The 19,723-nt window shown below is 52.8% G+C and overlaps 1 protein-coding gene across 1 annotated transcript in view; it reads left to right on the top strand.

Moving 5' to 3' along the window:
• LONRF3 (LON peptidase N-terminal domain and ring finger 3) overlaps positions 1-19,723 on the top strand; it is a 137,019-nt gene that overhangs the window by 87,451 nt on the left and 29,845 nt on the right. Inside the window, exons 5-9 of the mRNA XM_088028536.1 lie at positions 9,194-9,651; positions 10,025-10,134; positions 10,424-11,492; positions 14,463-14,581; positions 18,014-18,136. Coding sequence (XP_087884662.1) covers positions 9,194-9,651; positions 10,025-10,134; positions 10,424-11,492; positions 14,463-14,581; positions 18,014-18,136 — 1,879 coding nt within the window. The remainder of the gene's footprint in view (positions 1-9,193; positions 9,652-10,024; positions 10,135-10,423; positions 11,493-14,462; positions 14,582-18,013; positions 18,137-19,723) is intronic.

The raw sequence follows: 19,723 nt of genomic DNA, 5'->3' as shown, positions 1-19,723 counted from the left end.
GTCAGCTCTCCATCCTTCCTGGTCCTGGGTGAGGTGGCACCGCCGAAGGCTCTTCTTCCCTCCCAGGCTCACCTAGCTCGTGGGGTCTGAAGCAAGAATAGTACATATCACCCTCCGCTTGTGCGGGGCCTTGCCATTCACAGAGACACTTCTCCATCATCTTATCAATGCCTCACAATAGGCAGATCAGGTGGTGGGTTTTCCATAAAGTGTGAATTCACCTTCTTCATTCATGTTTTCTCTCCCTTCTGGTTTTATAATTTAGAGAATTGTACTCTTCCCCCCAAACCCGCCCCAAAAAAGTGAGCCTTAGCAGTACAGGTGCCTGAGCAAAATGCAAACAAACCTGTGCATCTTGGTTGACAGTTAAGTCTGATAACACTCCTCTCAGCAATTACAGAGCAGAGACATACTCCCTGGTGAGCAGACAGTAGAGTTTCAGGGAAAATACGTAATGACTATGAGCATATTATGGAGTCAGAAACCCAACTTACCAAACAGATTCAGGAGGGAGTGTTTATTCACAATTTAAAGGCATACTTACTTTAGAAGAGACTCATAAAGTTATTGACTTTGAGTGAGTATGCATTCATATGTTCTAGTCCCCAGGGTTTTCAGATAGGAGTTTATAGAAAGTGACTTGTTCTATCCCGCAGCTAATTAGTGGCCAAGCCTAGGACTTAGGCTCATTCTTTCTGAGCCCCAAACTTCATTTGAGCCTCCCTGGGATAGAAGGGTTTGCTTCCAGACTACCCATTAAACACTAAGTAGCAAGAAAGGAAAAGAATGTCTTAAAGCTCAGGGGTGTGAAGCCATCCTACGTTGACAACCAATTAAAAACTCAGATAAAGTACCTCTGAAATGATTATATGCTGCAAAGCAGTTGATGGGGAAACAAGACTTGAATTCCTTAAAAGGCATTTACAGTAAAGATCTAGAAACTCATCTGGAGATGTCAGAGTAGAAAGCCAGAGTCCTGATCAGATTCCTTCTGGCTCTCGGACCCCATAAAAATCACTGACCCTTCTTCGGCCTCTATTACTCATCTTTAACACTCTTTTTTTTTAAATTTATTTATTTGACAGAGAGAGAGAGAGAGAGAGAGACGGTGAGAGAGGGAATACAAGCAGGGGGAGTGGGAGAGGGAGAAGCAGACTCCCTGCTGAGCAGGGAGCCCGATACGGGGCTCGATCCCAGGACCCCGGGATCATGACCTGAGCCGAAGGCAGACGCTTAAGGACTGAGCCACCCAGGTGCCTCCTCTATTACTCATCTTAAGTGAAAGAATGATGCTAATATCTAAATTGTTCCCAAGAGTGAACTAAGGTCATCTAATTGGTCCCCACATCTGCTCCATTTTATCCTAAATGTCTCTTGAACCCTCATTTCTCCCTAGTCTCATTGTGCTTCCTTTAGTTCTACCTGGTCTCCCCCGGGCTGCGCTTTGTCATTTTGCTCTCTCCACATTGCAGCCAAAGATCTTTCTAAACAGCAAAGCCAATCACATCATGAATCTGCTTTAAACCCTTCAACAGCATCTTCTTCCTCTCAGGATAAAATCACAAGTCCTTACCCTGGTCTACACAGCCCTTCATGGCTGGGCACCTGCCTGCCTCTCTAGACTCATCTCACACTGCTCCTCTCGCTAAATTCTAGGCTCTAGCCATGATATACCAGTAGCGGTTCCCTAGCCGGCCAGCCAGCCTCCCTTACCTCCAGGGTTTGCAGTGGCTCTTTCCTCTATCTTGAAAGCTCAGCCCCTTCCAGCACACCTTTCCTCCCCCTAGCCCCGTAATCCTGCAGAATTCTGGGTCCATATTACCCAGCTGAGAAGCCATCCCCTGATCTGAATTCTCCTCCTCTGTGCCTCCCGTCAGCACCCTCTGCTTCTGTCTTCTTAGCCCTCATCTCCTGATTAAGACTGCCTTTCCCATGGTAGTCTCTCCCACTCAGTTCTGCAGGACTGCCTTACTCATCATTATTTTCCAGCGGAGCCTGTTGAATGAATGATGAATGTTTAAATGCCTTGTAAATTGCAACTTGCTACACAAGTGTTAAGTATTATGTAATATTACCATGTTCGGGTTGGTTATTTAATATTGTTGGCCTGCTCACCCATTTGATAATAACGAATATCACATTTCAATTACACCATTCTGGTTCCTTCTTAAACCCAGTACTAATAAAGGCTACCACTTACTGAGTATTTAGCCTGGGCTAGGTTCAGTGATAAGATTTGAGACATATGATATCGTTTACGCATCATCATAGTAATCTTATGAGCTAGGTTCTCTATGATAAGAATCATCCCCATTTTTCAGATGGAAGAACTAAGGCAGGCTCAAAGAGGTTAAGTAGCTTGCACAACATCAAATAGCTCGATTTTGAATCCAGATTCTTCAAGATCCAAACCTGAATTCTAGGGGCGCCTGGGTGGCTCAGTCAGTTAAGCATCTGCCTTTGGCTCAGGCCATGATCCCAGGGGTCCTGGGATCGAGCCCCAAGTCTGGCTCTCTGCTTAGTGGGGAGTCTGCTTCTCCCTCTCTCACTCTTCCTCTGTGTTCTCTCTCTCTTCTTCTCTCTCTCTCAAATAAATAAAATCTTTTTTAAAAACCCTGAATTCTGACATCTCCCAGTTCTCCCAAGGTTTTCAGATAAGGACACTATCAGCAGCGAAAAGCAACCAGCAGAATGGGAGAAATGGGAGAAATGGGAGAAAAAACTTGCAAGTCACGTGTCTGATAAAGTATTAATACCCAGAATATAGAGAGAACTCTTAAAACTCAACAACAAAACAACAAACAACTGATCCAAAAAAATGGGCGAAGGACTTGAATAGACATTTCTCCAAAGAAGACATACAAATAGCCAGTAAGCGAATGGAAAAAAAAATGCTCAAATCACTCCTTATCAGGGCAATGCAAATCAAAACCACAATGAGATGTCACCTCACGCCCATTAGGATGGCTCTTGTGAAAAGAAAACAACAGAAAATAACAAGTGTTGACAAGGCTATGGAGCAATTGGAACCCTTATGAATTGCTGGTAGGAAAATGTAAAATGGTGCAGCTACTGTGGAAAACAATATAGTAGTTCCTCAAGTTACAAAGAGAATTGCCAGCCAGTCACCATATAATCCCACAGTTCTACTTCTGGGTATAGATCCCAAAGAAGTGGTAGCAGGGTCTAGAAGAGAGCTTTGTATACTCATGTTTATAATGGTATTATTTGCAATAGTCAAAAGGTGGAAGCAACCCAAATGTCCATTGACTGATGAATGAACGAGCAAGAAAGCAAGATGTATGTACATACAGGGGAATATTGCACAGCCTTTAAAAGCAAATAAATTTTTTTAAAGATTTTTATTTATTTCACAGAGAGTGATACAGTGAGAGAGGGAACACAAGCAGGGGGAGAGGGAGAGGGAGAAGCAGGCTTCACGCTGAGCAGGGAGCCCGATGCGGGGCTCGATCCCAGGACCCTGGGATCATGATCTGAGCCGAAGGCAGACGCTTAACGACTGAGCCACCCAGGTGCCCCAAAAGCAAAGAAAGTCTGATACATGCTACAACATAAATGAAATTGAGGACATTATACTGAGTGAAGTAAGCCAGCCACAAAAAGACAAATACTATATGGTCCCACTTATTTGAAGTACCTAGAGTTGTCAGATTCACAGAGACAGAAAGCAGAATAGTGGTTGCCAGGGGCTGGGGACAGGCGGGTACGGAGAGTTGCCGTTTAACGGGTACAGAGTTTTGGTTTTGCAAGATGAAGAACGTTCTGGAGGTGGGTGGTGGTACTGGTTGCATAATGATGTGAAAGTACTTAATACCACCAGACTGTACACTCAAAATGGTTAAAATGGTCAATTTTATGTTTTATATATTTTGCCACAACTTATGAAAGATCTTAACCATTCCCAGGCCTGCCAAAGCTTTCGGGTAATTTCCTTCTGATGGATGTTTGCTGTTTTCCCTCCAGATAACCTGCCTTTTATTTCTTTTTCCTCCTAGGACCAGACTGCTCTCTGCCAGGATCTCTAGGGCCTCCACAGTGGCCAGTACTCCTGCAGAGGGCAGGGCCCAGCTCCGGGGCCTTTAGCTCACTCTCCTGGGAAGAAAGCGACTCTACTCCGAAGGCAGTCAGTACATACTTTACTCACAAAGTCGGCAGGTGGCTGTGGATTCCTTCTGTTCCCAGGAATCGCATCGGGACGAACTGCACTGTGCATTTGCCCTCACTGGTAGCTAATCCCAACAGTGACATTGGGCATCGTTATTAATAGGTAAAGGACACACAAAGAGAGAGGGGAAGTGGCTTGGGTTGAGTCTCACAGCAGAATTAGAACTCGGAGCTCCCAGCCTCTAACCTTGCGCTGGGCTCTGTCCCACACACCTGGCAGTTCCAGAGACTTGCTCCTTTTTGTCCTCTGGGCAGCCAACTCTGGCCAACCAAGTGGGTTTGATTTGTCTTGCAGAGAAATGAAGCAAAATCTTCCTTGAGGAGAGCTTCTGATCTTTCTATTTCTCTTGGTTGGCAGGAAACCAGAGATCACACTACTTGCTGAAGGACCTTGACCACATCACTGAAAGTCTCTGGCGGGGGTGGGGGGAAAGAAGGTCTCTGGACCCTCAGTTTTCCCTTCAGTAAGAAGTAGACAAGAATTATTGATACCCACCTCCCCCAGAGAAACTGAGGATGGGCTAGGGAGAGAAGGATTGGGGTGCACTTAGCCAATCTCTTCTGCATTATCCTTTACGTGGGTAAACGCCAAACCTGGCTGAGTATTATAATCACATGGGTAGCCTTTAAAATTAGAAATCCCTGGGCCTTGACCAACCCAGCTTCCTTGAATTTCTCCTTTTTTCCCAGCCAGGTGGCCCCTGATGTGAAGGGAACCCCCTCGGGTTGAGAAGTGAGGTGGTTTCAACTTTCCTAGCTAAATCCTCTCCAGCTTGGCTTAAAGGCACCCTCGCTATGAGATGGAAAGCAGCCGTCTGTCTCCTTTGCGCTCTCGCTTGGACTCGCTGTTCCCCCAATTTTGGCACTTCCCACATATTGCCTGTTATTTTTACTTAACTATTTCAAATCTTTGCCTCTTATTTCCTCAGTTAGCTACTGGAGGTTAAGAACAGTGGCATATCCTTCTATTCTTGCCCACAAATGCCAGTCTGTTAGCACGTAGTATATTTTCAATAAACATTTGTCGAATTGCAAATTGTGTAAGAAACCTGAAATAACTTCCGACTTACTTGGGGAGATGGTCTGTGTCCTTTGGAAGCTTTCTGCTCACACGGAAAGAACGTTAAACAGAGACAGGAGGCTGTGTCACGGATTCCCACAGCAAATCACCAGCTTTCGCTAGCCCTCAGTTCCCTGATCTGTGAAACCAGGGCTGATCTGTGAAGTTTTCACACTTGTAGTTTTTAGCTCTGGCTTTTGGCTACTCTAGATAGCGAGGGGCAGCCTTTTTCACGTCAGTGCCTTTAACGCCCATGATGTCTTTCCTCCCCCCCCATGAAGGCTGCATAATTTTTTTAAAGATTTTATTTATTTATTTGACAGAGAGAGAGAGCAAAAGCAGGGGGAGCGGCAGGCAGAGGGAGAAGCAGGCTCCCCGCAGAGCAGGGAGCCCAATGTGGGACTCGATCCCAGGACCCTGGGATCGGGACCTGAGCTAAAGGCAGACGCTTAACCATCTGAGCCACCCAGGTGCCCCAAGACTACATAATTGATGGGTCACCCCCAGTTTATAAAATGAGAAACTCACGTAAACAGTAAATAAGTGCTTTGGCCAAGCTTCTGTACATAGTGTGTGTGTGTGTGTGAGCGTGTGTGCATGTGTGTGCGTGTGCGTGTGTGTGTGCGCGCGCACGCACGCGCAGGGTTGTATGGGACTGTCGGCTCCTTCCAGTTTTAGTATATGTGTTGCCAGCGTGAGCACAGGACTGTCGATGCTTAATTATCTGCATGTTCACTTTCTCCTCTGTGAATGACCCAGGGCAAAGGTGTGACTTTCTAGCCGGATGTCCTCTTGTCCCCTGCACTCTCCCATCCAGAGCCAAAATGTCCACTGCCGTGTTCAGTAAGATCTGTTCAAATTCTGTCCTTTGAGGGGCACCTGGGTAGCTCAGTGGGTTAAGCGTCCGACTCCTGATTTCGGCTCAGGTCCTGATCTCAGGGTCCTGGGATGGTGCCCTGTGTCAGGCTCCACACTCAGCGGGGAGTCAGCCTGAGGATTCTCTCCCTCTGCCCCTCCCCCTTCCCTCTCTAAAACAAAACCAAATCAAAAACAAACCCTGTCCTTTGAGGAGGAGATGAAAGACACAAGACACTAGTCTTGCCCTCATGGAACTTATACTCTGTCTAGGAAGCTGGGATGAGAATGTGTGGGAAGAGTATGTGCAAACATTTGTAAAGGGAGCACCTGGGAGCCAAGTGCTGCTATGCTGTATCTTCAGTACCTACCACAGTGCCTGGCCTATAGAAGATGCTCAACAAATATGTGAAAATAGGTGAAAATTGCCATGGTTTGCAAACTTTTTATTTTATTTATTTTTATTTAAATTCAATTAACATATGGTGTATTATTTCTGTACTATTAGATAGAGGTCAATGATTCATCAGTTGCATATCACACCCAGTGCTCATTACATCTCGTGCCCTCCTTAATGCCCATCACCCAGTTACCCCAGCCCCCCACTCCCCCATCCCTCCCCTTCCCTCCGGCAACCCTCAGTTTGTCTATGATTAAGAGTCTCTTATGGTTTGTCTCCCTCTCTGATTTCGTCTTGTCAGACTTTTTATTTTTAATGAAGGGAAAGCCTTTCTTCAGTGAGATTGTACCCCCAAGCTCACCATGAAACAGACAGACCAACAGATGCAGTGCTGCCCTTGAAGGGAGCTAGGGTAGAGCCCCACCAGCTGTCTCCTCTGGGCCCCAGAGAGGTTCCTCAGCGCGCAGTCGGAAAACTTAATGTAGTCACTGGAAAAGGAAGTGCAGATCAACCCTTGCTCTTCCTGCCCGCCCCATGGTCAACCTTAGCCACAAGGGGGATCCTAGCAAATTAAAGGGAGGTTTGAAGCACCAGGCACTCCGAAGGGAATATTTGCATCTGAAAGAGTGTTGTCCATCTCTCCCCTCCCCTCCTTTGTAGGGAGCTCCTATTAGTGAGCTCAGAGGTTCCGGAGGAAGTTTTGAGTAGGAGACTTTTGAGTTGGTCCACAAATGTATATCGAGGTAATGTTTGTTTACTTTAAATAAAGAAGGGAAGAAAGCCACTGTGGTAATGTTTTCCAGAATTCCATAGAAGCCCATTTGGTGTTATTCTACAGGCAGTCCTGATATGCAAAGACAATGGAAAACTCTGATGAAGTCTGTCTGGAAATGAGTACATGGTGCTGCCTGTTTTCGGTACCAGTGCACCCTGCATCACCCTGGCAGCTATTAACATTCCTGGCCAAATTCACGGTCAGCTTTGGGCACACAGAGATGCCAAAGGGGGCTACCTGGTGAGAGCATCTCTACTCCATGCCTGCAGGACTGAAACCTACTTCCTGACTTGCCTTGGCCTTCTCCTTGCCCCCTCCAACCCCGATGGGCAAGGGAGGGAAACCAACCCAGAGGATGTTTACCCATCAAGGTGGTCCAGGGAGCAAGGCACATCTCAGAACTGCATCCGGAAGACAACTGGCAGTAACCAACATCTTTTTTAAAACTTGTCAAAGGGATGAGGATCTTGAATTAAGTTTTCATCATTATCCATCTCATGGCCCTTTCATTACCTCTCATTACCTGCCCATTACCTACAGACTGTCCCTCCTTATAGGTGTCAGAAGGGGCAGAAAAATAATTAATATTGGGGACCCTGCTATAGACTGAAGGTTTGTGTCACCCCCCCCCCATTTATTTGTTGAAAACTAATCCCTAATGTGATGGTATTTGGAGGTGGGGCCCTTGGGAGGTGATTAAATCAAAAGGGCTCTCACTCTCATGAATGGAATTAGTGCCCTTTTAAAAGAGATGCTGGAGAGATCACTCACCTTCCACCATTTGAGGACACAGCCGGAAGATGGCTGCCTATGAACCAGGAAGTGGGCCCTCACCAGACACCAGATCTGCAGGAGTCTTGATCTCAATCTTGTTCAGTCTCCAGAAGTGTGATAAATAAATTTCTGTTTCTTATAAGCCACCCAGTCTATAGTATTTTATTATGGCCACCTGAATGGACTAAGACCGAGCCCATTCAACAGCAGGGCTATTTGAAGGGTGAAAGGGGCTTCCCTCCTCCGCTGCCTGGCATGGCCATGTCCTCCCCTCTTGGCCAGTCCCCTGACTTCTCTCTCTTTAAAATCTAGCTCAGTCCTGACCCTGATGAAGAGGACAGCAGTCTAGCTGTCCCTGTCCTTCTACTACTGCTGACTTCACTCCCTTGTCCAAGCCACCGCCACCCCCAGCATCTGGACTAGTCTTGTACTTAAGTAGTTGAGTTGGTTCTCATGAAATTCAGTCTTAGGATAGAAGCCACTGAAGGCGAGGGCTGGAGAGAACCTTCGAGATCCGGAGAAACTAAGGCCTGAGTGGAGAACTTGCTTAGGGTCTCATAGCAAGTCATGGCAAAGCTAGGGCTACAAGGCAAGTTTTCCTATGAGCGCCTTATGCCTTCCTGGCTACATCCTGAGCTCCTTGGTTTCTTTTCTTGGTCTCTCTCCCCGCTGTCCCAGCGTTCCTTCTCCCCTCTGACCCATTCCCCAGTCCTGTCTTACCAGAGGGAGGCTCTAGAAATTGCTGCACGACAGTGTACTTGTTTTTTGGGGCTTTGGTGTTGATTCGAGGGGAGATTAACGCCCTAAAGAGACATAGAGCCCTGACGGAGCCTGTGGTCCCCAGCTCTGAAACATGACTTGATCCCGACTAAGATCATCCCTGACATGTGTTCAGAACCCCACACATCGGTTCCTAGAGTTTAGGTCACTTGCCCAAGGTCCCTCAACTAGGAAATGGCCACAGCGGGAGCCAACTGCAGGTCTTCAGGCGCTGGGGCGGCGCTGGGCCCCCGCGCGCGGCTCCAGACACTGCCCCGAGCCCGAGCCCGCAGGCCCTGGGGGCTCCCGGAGCCAGAGGCAAGCCCAGACCCCGCGCCCTTGCTCGCAGCAGCATGGCCGTGGGGGCTGTGCCTTATTCCTTTAGGTCTCGAAGCCTCTTCGTTTGTGCGTGTGGCTCCCGTCAACTTCTGAGGGCGAGGGGTGGAGAGAGATCGCGTGAGCAGTTGACACGGGCCTTCTGGAAGGAAGCGGGGCACCCTCGAGGCCGCCCAGCTACCGTGAGCCCAGCACCGCCGCCTGCACACAGCCCCCCGCGCAGCCCCCAGCTGCGACGCGCCGGGGCCGAGAACGCGGCGCTGCTCCGGAGCAGCGAACCTGGACGCAGCTCGGCCCGCCGCTCGAGCGCGCCAGGACTCGCGGACTTTCCCCGGAGGGGCGCTCTCGGTTCCGGTCCCGCCTGCGGTTCTCCCACGCCCCCAGGGGACCCGCTGATCCGAGCGGAGTTCTCGTGGCCGCGCCCCCTCGTGGCCCCCACAGCCCCCCTGGTGCGCCCCCAGGGCCTCGTGCCCGCCCGCCGCAGGTTCTGGCGCTGGCGGGAGAGAGGTGAGGCGCGGAGCACGCGAGGCACCTCCCCTGGGCCCCGTCCGGCAAGTGCATCTTCCTGACGGGTCCCTCGCCCCTCGGCGAGCGCCACCCAACTTATGCGCCCGCCGGGCCCGCTGCTCCGGGTGGCTCCCAGCACAGAAGCGCCCTCGGATGACTACAGTCACTATCTTTGCGGGGGGGGGGGCTCCCCAGGGAAGGCGGTTAGGGACCCCGAATGTGAGCAGCCGGGACGGGGCTCCCAGGGCTCGCGAGCCGCGGCCGGAACTGGAGTGGGGGGGGGTGTGGGCTTCCCGGGGACCGTCCCCACACGCTTCCCTCTGCCGACGTCAACCGTAGCCCCTAGGCGGGCGAGCCTTCCGCGTCTCCTCAGAGATTTGGCTGGCTGCGCACCTCGAGCTCTTAGGGTCTCGAGGAACGGGCTGGGGGAGGGCCGCCCGCGAACGGCGTGCCGAGGGGACCGGTCTCCCGGCGGGTTTGAAGGTGGGATCGGGTAGGGTTTGGTGACCGAGAAACCCGGGAGAAGACTTCGGGTTTTTTCCCTCCCTCTCCTCAGAAAAGCAACCACATTGTGAGGGGGAAATAAGGAGGAGAGTAAACATAAACAACCTCAAAAAGACGCCAAGAAAAGCGAAGCCAAAAGAAGCAAGCGCAACACTGTTACAAAACTGGTTTTGTAACAATTTCCCTGCCGCCGGCCAATGAGCGGCGTGGCGGCGCGTCACGTGGTACTGTTTTATATAACACTTTGCTGAGACAGGACAGTTATTAGTCGGCGCGGGGCGGCCGGCATCGCGCTCCTGGAGGCGCGGCAGGGACCGGCGCGCGGCAACGCGGCGACCGTGGCAGTCGGGATTCTCGTCAGTCGCTGCTCTCTGCTCTGGGTCTCTGGCCCCTAGACGCCTCTTCCCGGCGCGCCTGTCTCCCTATCGATTCGCTTCAGACCGGACAGATGCTGAGCTTGCCCGCCGAGCTCGGCGGCACCAACTTAGAACTGGCGGAGCCCGCGACATCCGCGGCCCGCGGCGACATGGGCCCCCAGCCCGAGGCGGCTACAGAAGGCTCCGCACCTTTAGCCACTCGGGAGCCGGAGCCGGGGCCGGGGGAGCAGCCTCCGAGTCCCTCGACGCCCGAGTGCAAAGTCCTGCTCCAGAAGGCTGACGCCCTGGCGTCGGGGGGGCGTCTCCGGGAAGCCTTCGAGGTGTACAGACAGCTCTCCGAGCGGCAGCAGCTGGTGGCCGAGCAGCTGGAACAACTGGTGCGCTGCCTGGCCCAGAACGTCCCTCCAGGCGAGGCGCTGCCGCCGGCGCCCCCGGACAGGAGCGGTGCGGCGAGGCGTGAGGCTGCGGCGGAAGAGGCAGGGGCGCCAACGGCCGCCACGGCCACCGAGGTGTGGGACGGCTTCAAGTGCCGGAAGTGCCATGGGTTTCTGTCAGACCCCGTGTCCTTGTCGTGCGGCCACACCTTCTGTAAACTGTGCCTGGAACGCGGCCGGGCAGCCGACCGGCGCTGCGCCCTGTGCGGGGTCAAGCTCTCGGCGTTGATGGTGGCCGCCGGGAGGGCGCGCGGGGTCCGGCGAGTCGGGCAGCAGGAGGCGGCGGCGGCCGCGCCGCCGGCCCCGCCGCAGCCGCCGCCGCCCGCGCCGCCGCCCGCGCCGCCGGCCCCGCCGCCGCCGCCGCCGCCGCCGCCGCTGCGGGTCAACGTGGTGCTCAGCGGCCTCCTGGGCAAGTTGTTCCCCGGCCCCGCACGGGCGTCGCAACTCCGGCACGAGGGCAACCGGCTGTACCGCGAGCGCCAGGTGGAGGCGGCGTTGCTCAAGTACAACGAGGCGGTTCGCCTGGGTGAGCCCACCGCGTCGCCGGGCCGGGGCCGACCGGGGGAATGAACGCGGCGGGGAGTTGGGGGGCGGGCCGGGGCCGAGGGGGGCGCGGGGGACCGTTGGGGGACCGTTGGGGGACCGTTGGGAGGGCGGGCGGGCCGTGACCTGAGTAGGGGAGGGGTGTCTGGAGTTCGGTCTCTGACTTGGTCTCTGTCGCTACCAATTTATCGCCCTTTCTCTGTGTCCCTGCCTGTCTCTGTCGCTCTATGTCTTTTTCCGTGTCTCCTCGTGGCTTGAATTCCCGAGTCCCTCCGTCAGCGTCTGTCTGGGTCACTGTTTCTCCGTCTCCTTCGCATCTCTGTCTCCCCCCCCCCCCGCCCCGTCTCTTGCGCGGGGTCGCGCGGCCCCTTGTCCCTCCGCCCTCGGCCTCCGCGCTCCCTCCGGAGCTCCTCTCGCACCTGCCTGCACCTTGCCGGCGGGCGGAGGAACTTCGCACCCTGCCCGCACCTGCGCCGGGGCCGCCGGGCTCCCGCCGGGCAGCGACGTTCGGTCGGCGCGGGCGTCTGCCGCTCGCGCCCGGCCCGGGGCCGCCGCCGCGGCGGGAGTCGGCCCTTCCGGGGCCGCGGCTCCCGGTGGGGTGGGTCCGGCGTGGAATTAGGTCAGGAGAGCACTGGTTGCATAAGGGCCGCGAGCGGCCCGGGCCGGGCGGCCCCTCCTCCGCGCGGGCGGGATTGTGTAACGGCTGAGGTAACCGAAGTGGGCCACGCTCGCCTCGGAAACCATCCCGCGAGCGTGTGCGGAGGGGGGGGGAGGGGAGCGTTCGCCCCCCGCTGCCCTGTGACTCATTGTCACCGCTTCCTATCACACGATCCTCGGCTGAAATAGATGCCCCCCCCCACCCCGCCCGCAGCCTGCGCCCTCTCCTCGAACCCCTACCCCGCCAGCCCGGCGGGCGACCGGGCGGCGCAACTGCTCGGGGATCCCCGGGGACGGCGGGTTGGCTACGGAGGGGGGCACGCCTCGGGCCCCGCCCAGCTGCCGCGCTGCGGGAGGAAGGACGGGTGGGCTTGGCAGCCTCAAGGGCAAACGTGGGCAGCCCCAGGGCTCTGGCCGCACCGGGGCGCCAGAGCTCCCTCGAGGAGCGGCCCCCGCCGACCCTCCGCGTCCCGACCCAGGAAGTGGCAGCGGAGCCGCGGGCCGGTAGTGCCCAGCTCGGGCCAGCCGCCGGGAGCTCGGCCGGCGGGGCGCGGCGTCTGGCGGAGCGTGCCGGGGAGGAGGCGGCAGCGCCGGGCAGGCGGGGGCTCTGGGGATCCCAGGGTGTCCTGAGCCCGACTCCGACGGGTCGGAGGAGGGGGTGGGCTCGAGGCTCCACGTGTTGACTTGCTTACCCGAATTTGCAACAGGTAGCGGAGGGGGAGGAGCGCGGGCTGGCGGTGCAAGGTTGCAGTGCGAGGTAGAGGAGGACCCCTCCCCCCACGCACATCCTGTGCGCAGGCAAGGCACACTGTGAGCCGGCACCGGGCTGGCAAGTGCTGCAGAACAAAAGGGATAGCATACACTGTAAACTCTGCTAACGTCTGGAGAGCAAGTAATGGGCACCCAAGTAAGTCCTCTGCACAGCCTTGGGGAAAAACCCCACGAAGCGTGTTCCAGCAGCCGCAGCTGGACCCCGGTCCCCGGGCAGGAGCGGGGCAACCTGGAGACAATGGAGGTCACTTAAACCCAGATCTCCAAGGGAGGTTCCATTCCTTTCAGCCATACCTCAAGGGCCAGGAAAGCCCCTTCCCGCTGTCTTCCTCCCCCTTTGTTGCTGCCACCGCTTTTCCCCTGGGAGTTTCTTCCTTCATTTTTGTTAATCTGAGCGGTCAGGGTGAAAAAAAAAATCATGACAGACTTACCTTCTTAAGAGGTACGGGGCCTCCCCAGCAGGCGAGTATCTCTGTGCTGGAAGATGGCCAGTGTCCCCTTATTATTCTATGTAGTGCACACCCTTCAGAAAAAGGAACATCTCCCCCGCCCCAGCTTCAAAGCTTCAAAGGCTGACCAGCTAGCTCTAGGACTTGGAGCAGATGCCATCTGCTCCCTGGGCTTGATTTTCCTCATCTGAAGAATGGATTGATTGAGCCAGGTGATCTCTAAAGGCCGGTCCAGCCCTGGCACCTAGTGATTCAAAGTGTTAGTGAGAGCCGAGCTCACTTCATTCCCAGCAGCCTTGTTTAGGTTCATTCACATTTGGCCATCTAATGAGAGGATGGAGCCTTGCAGGTGCATTCAGAGAAACTTCATAGGCCTGGGCTTTGTAGACAGAGGTGTTGCTAATGTCATGAGAAGACTATCCTGGACTTGTCTTCCTGGTGGGCAGGATGGGGGTCACATCTGGCCACCTCCCTTTCCCTCCTCCCTGGCCTGTTTCCTTGTGGGTGATACCTCACTCAGAAGCCAGGCTGCCAGTTGGTAGCCACGCATAGCCTCGAAGTAGGGGGCCAAGGGTTTCCTATATGTCAGAGCGGCTAATGCACCACTGACCCCACAGGCCCTCTAAGGAACTGCTTGAGAAAGGAGAAAAAATTAGTTCTTTATGGGGCGCCTGGATGGCTCAATTGGTTAAGCGTCAGATTCCTGATTTCAGCTCAGGTCATGATCTCAGGGTTGTAAGATGGAGCCCTGGGCGTGGAGCCTGCTTGGGATTCTCTCTCTCCCTCTCCCTCTGCTCTCCTTTCTCTGTCAAAAAATAAAAAATAAATAAAAATAAACAAACTTAAAAAAATACTTCTTTATAGTTGGGGAAGCTCAGACCCAGAGTGGCGGGGGTTGGGGGGTGGTGGCAGGCAGGGCGATATCAGGGCTGGAAATGGAGCCTAACCCTTTGGATCCCCAGTAGAAAAATCCTAGATAACTTGCCATTTGCTCAAGATCCGTTCTCATACAGGACTTATGTTTTTGCGTTGAGACCATTAATGAGAGCTTTTTTTTTTCCCCCTCATTCTGGCAGCTCCAAATGACCACTTGCTTTATAGCAACCGGTCTCAAATTTATTTCACCTTGGAGTCTCATGAGGACGCACTGCATGATGCAGAAATAGCATGTAAGCTCCGCCCAATGGGTTTTAAGGTGAGTGGAATGGGAGGGATGGGAATGGCTTGTCCTATAGACAGGAATTGGCAGGAGGGGCTGCCTCCCTGAGGGTTTGGGGCACTAGAGCTCAAGCAGAGCAGGGAAAGGGCTTTGCTAAGGAGCTGGGGGTCCCTGGCAAAGGGTGACTCAGGGGTCTGCAAGGGAACTGGATTCTTCCCCAGTTTTCTTTTCCACCTGATGACTGCAGAGCCGCTTTGTGACTCTTCAGAACATGGACTTAGCAGTCAGACCGCCTGAGTTTATGCCCCAGCTCTGCTACTTCTACCAGCTGTGTGGTCCTGGGCAAGTTGCTTAACCTCTCTGTGCCTCATCTCCTCACCTCTAAAATTGGGAGGGGGGATATTCAAAGCACCTACTTAACAGGGTTCTGTTGTGAGGATTACATGAGCTAATACATGTAAGATGCCTAGAACAATGCCTGGCACATAGCATTATGTGTTCTATCATTTTCAGGGACAATAATAGAAAGAGGAACACGAGAGAAGTATAAGTATTGCTGGCTGGTTGCGTTATTTCAAGTCCTTAATATGATCAGCCTGCTGGTATCCCCGGACATCTAGGTCACATGAAGGCGTGGTCAGAGAAAGGCTAGGCACCTCTCAGGATGCTAGGATGCAAAGTGTCACTTTCTGCATCTCTGGCCTCAGGACTGGCCCTTAGCCACGTGTCAATATTTTGTTTAGGAGATTAGGTTTGAGCCTGGGCTCTACTACTTGCAAGTTAAGTGACCATGGGGAAGTCGCTTCACTCTCTGGACCCCAAGCGTCCTTCGTTGCAAAGCACAGCTATTGCTGTCTGCCCCACTTGCCTCCTGCGGAATGTGGTGTGAGGGTCACTGGTGAGCATGATCAAGAGGCCATTCTGGGAGCTCTGCCGTTTGCTAGGCCTTGGTGCAGTGTTCTCTCTACACAACCCCCAGGATGCCACCTCGGAAACCCAACCTACCCAGGTCCTGATCTGTGATCCCTTATCTGAATCCCATGGGGCCAGAAGTGTTCAGAGTCCAGAACGTTTCTGATTTCAGAAAGACCATACACCAGGTGGCACCTTCAGTGAGCTCTGGACAGCATCTCACAATCATACACACTAATATTTCTGCCGTACATTACATGAAAATTCACACTAAGTGAAATAAAGACTATGATGTATTCTATATCATATATATTTGCCACCTAATGACTTTTGATGCCAAGCTTATGAAACTTTGGATTATCAGACTGTTTCTGGAATTGGGAACCTCAGATAAAGCATTTATGGACCTGCACACTGGGCCATTAGTGTCAGAGTGAATCTCTTATGTGCTTCAATGAGAAGGTTTTCATGGGTTATGGCAGTAGTATGTCCTCCTTCCCAAGGAACAGATTTACAGTTTACTAAAAGTCACCAGTGTCTTGACCCAAAGGAGCTTCAGTGAGAACATTTTGTGCTTTATAGCAGTGCAGGTCAGGAAGCTGCCTGGGGGTAAGAGGATTTCTCTTGCAGCTTCTTCTGCTCCCACCCTAAACCTAGGGCCTAAGGGTGGGAGTCTTCATAGTACAGTGGGAAACAGGGCTGAGGAGTAGTAGACCTTTTCAGATAAAATGGGAAAAGTGACTTCCCCAGTGAAATCAGACTTGGTGGAAGGAGTAAATAGGAGTTTCATTTCCCCAGAGTGCTAGGGTAAGCGGAGAGGCCGTGCAGAGAATGAACGGTATTGTCTTGAGGGTTGAGAGAAGATTTGAACTGATGCATATGATTCAAAACCAGCCCATACTCCGATTTGCATACTTCCCACCATTTCTTTGTGCAATGCCCCTAGGGGAGGGCTGTACCTCCGGCAGCCCTAGTCCAGCCAGTCCAGCCAGGCTCAGTGGTACTCAACACATCCTGCAGGTGGGTGGGCTGGCTGCCCTGAGCAGGTGGAGTATATGGGTTGCTATTTGGTATGATTGGAGGGGTCCTAGAGGCCTCTCCAGTCTCCCAACACTTATCCCCTCTAGCTGCCCTGAAATGTCATGCAAGCCTTTCTCCAGGCGGCCTCTGGTAAACGCTGCTGGGAGGAGCAATGAAGGAAGCCATCAGCACCCAAATATCAGCCAAGATTAGGCTCCAGGAAAAGGGTGGGGGTACAGGGGAGGACCTCAAGAGGTTTGGAGCAGGGGTCACAGCTCAAGAAGGCAGATCCCTGCTGGTGGAGCCTGTAACCAGGTGGGAGCCAGAGGGCACCGCCCCAGGGCCTGTAGAAGCATGTTAGGAGGGGAAGCTGGGAGTGCCCAGCAGCTGCAACCTGGATCATTTCCTTCTCTAAGTTAGACTCAGGGTCAGCCGTGGAGGCAAGGGAGTGGGGAGCAGGCCCCCGAGGGGCATCCTAACTGACTCAAGAGTAATGCCCTCCCAGCCAAGTTGCAAAGGCCACCTGTCCCAAGGCACAAGAGAGAATGTAGCCCTCCTCCCACCTCTTTTCTTGTTCCTCCCTCTTCCCCAAGAGGCTCTTCTGCTACCTCTAGAGATTCTCTGCTGGGGCAGCTGGGCGGGGACCCCGGAGAGCCCCAAAACTTCTTTATACCTTTTTTTTAAAGATTTGTGGGGTAAGGGGCAGAGGGAGAGAATGTTCAAGCAGACTCCCGCCAAGCAGGGAGCCGATGCAGGGCTAGATCTCACAAGCTGGGAGTTCAGGACCTGAGCTGAATCCAAGAGTCAGATGCTTAACCAACTGAGCCACCCAGGTGCCCCTAAAACTTCTTTATACTTTTTAAAGATGTGGGAAGGGAACAGAAGTGAGCTGAGCCCACAGGAGGGAAAGCATTTGCTCAGTCCCTGGTTAGCCCTTTGAAGGGAAGTCAGCTTTGTGGGGAAGAGCATTCTTGGGGTCCTAGACCACAGTTCTAGTTCCAGCTTTTCCACTAACTACCTTGAGGTCTTGGAGAGGTCATGTCCTTTCCCTTGGGCCTCTTCTGAAAAATGATCAGCAAGTATAGGCAATCACCCAGCCAGTAATGTGGACTAGGTCTTTGCTTGACAGACTAGTTAATAGAAAGGCCTATCTGGGTGGGTTCTGGACGCTGGATAGTATGTGCTTAAAGGAGGGTTCTTGCTACATTTGGCAATACCTCCAACACAACAGTGGGGCAGCGGGGAGGTTGTATGGCACAGTGGTTAAGAAATTGGACTTTGGTAACAGTCAGTCCCAGACTTAAACCTTGATTCCACAATTTACCAGCTGTGTTCCTTTGGGCAAGTCACTTTTCTGGGTCTCAGTTTCATCTTCCCTAAAATGGGCTTCAGAACATTTACCTACAGATAGGGCTGTAGATAAGGTAGACCTTCTAAAACGTTCACAGAGTAATGAATACTCACTAAGTGTTTGGCTAGTGTCAATAAGTCAGTAGGTGAATAAGAACAGGATTGAATGCTAATGTTTTCTTCCAGGCACACTTCAGAAAAGCACAAGCCTTAGCCACCTTAGGCAAGGTGGAGGAAGCACTAAGGGAGTTTCTATATTGTGTGTCCCTCGATGGAAAGAACAAAAGAGCAAGATCTGAAGCCCAGAGGGTGAGTTGAGATCATGTCAGGTCCAGCTGCCCAGTGGGCTCCCACTTCCCTGTCTTCTCCAAGGAGGGGAGTGAGGGAACTGCCCTTCCTGGCATTTAGGGCCCTGAGTGGGTGGCTCCCTTGGTTAAGGGGGCAGGAAGGAGACACAAGTGCCAAATGCCTAGAAACACCATCCTCTTGGCATATGTAATCAGATTGAGCAGTTCCTGCATTTTTGGAGGAGCCTCTGAGGAATGTTCTTGCTTCTTAGATTCAGGGTCTGGGCTGTGAGTAGGAAAACCAAAGCAAAGCAAAGCAAAGCAAACAAGTTAACATGGGGGTGGAGGCTCACTGCTGAGAATCTGGCTGTTGATGAGAGGTCAGGGGTGTGGGGCTGCCTGCAGTTGTAGAACTTTGCTTTGGCTGAGTCACAGCTTCACCAGCCATACAGGGCAGCCAGCTCCTCGCCAGGAATGTTGGTCACCCTCTCCCCTGCTATATGCAGAACTCCAGCCTTCAGCCTTTGCTAGAAATAGAACACACACTGTCTCACAAATGTAAGTCAGGGACCATTACGATATAATCCAAGCAGTCATTCTGACTCCTGAATCCCAGGAGAATGTGGTTCTTTTGTTTTGCTTTTTAATTCATGAAATGTTAGCCCTGGTGAAGGGCTCAAGCGTCCTCAGTTCATGAACTGCTTTGCTTTGTGCTTTCATGGTGTGTGGCTAATTGGCCCGGAAGTTGGATGCTGACAGTCAGTGGTGGCCTCTGCCCTCCCCGTGCCCCTCCCGCTATTCACCACCTGTCTCAAGTGCCTCTGTCCCAGTGAGGTTTGGCAGAGCCATGGATGAAGGAAGGGAGCAAGAGACCGGATTGGTTTCTGAAGTCTCCAGAAAGGAATCTTTAGCAAAATCAGTGAACTAGGGGGAAGCCAAGCTCTGGAGGTTGCTCCTCGCACAGATTTCTTCTCTGGAAAGTTGCTTTGACCTGGTTTGGGAAAGTGGACAAGGTGTTCTTGAGAGGAGTACTGATGGCAGAGAATTGCTCCAGGCTATGAACCCTTCCCTGCATCTTAAGTGTAGTCCATGGTGTAAATAATAGTAATAACAGCTAACATTTATCGAGCATTTCCAGTGCACCAGGCACTGTGCTAGGGCTCTCTGTGGAGAATATAATTTAATCCCCACAACATCCCTCTAAGGGTAGCTGATGTTGTTTATCCCCATGTTACAGATGAGACAGATAAGGAAGCTGAGGCTTGGTGACTTCCCGAGACCATGCAGCTGGTGATTGGTGAAAGGGCACGTAAACCCAACTCCATCTGCTTCCAGAGTCTGCCTTCTTAGCCATTCCACTATTCTTCTGTCCCAGGAGGACATGCCAGGGGCCTTGGCGCTCACTGCTGGGGTGGGGTGGAGAGTAGCAGTGGGACCATCTGGTTCTGGGGGTGGGGGATGGACAGAGGTTGGTTAGAAGAATCTTGACTTTAGGGGCAGAGTGTGCAAAGGCCAACAGAGGCAGGTGTCAGATCCAGGGGTGAGTGGTTTCTTTCCTCCTATTCGTCCATTTCCTACTTGGCCTGAGAGGCTCTGGTGTCATCAGTTG

Source organism: Eumetopias jubatus, unplaced genomic scaffold (genome assembly GCF_037043125.1).
Source record: "Eumetopias jubatus isolate StellerSeaLion01/CBP00866 unplaced genomic scaffold, mEumJub1_p1.0 scaffold_11, whole genome shotgun sequence".
NCBI lineage: Eukaryota > Metazoa > Chordata > Mammalia > Carnivora > Otariidae > Eumetopias > Eumetopias jubatus.
The sequence above is the reverse complement of the archived record's forward strand: the minus strand, read 5'-3'. Positions and strand labels throughout refer to the sequence as shown.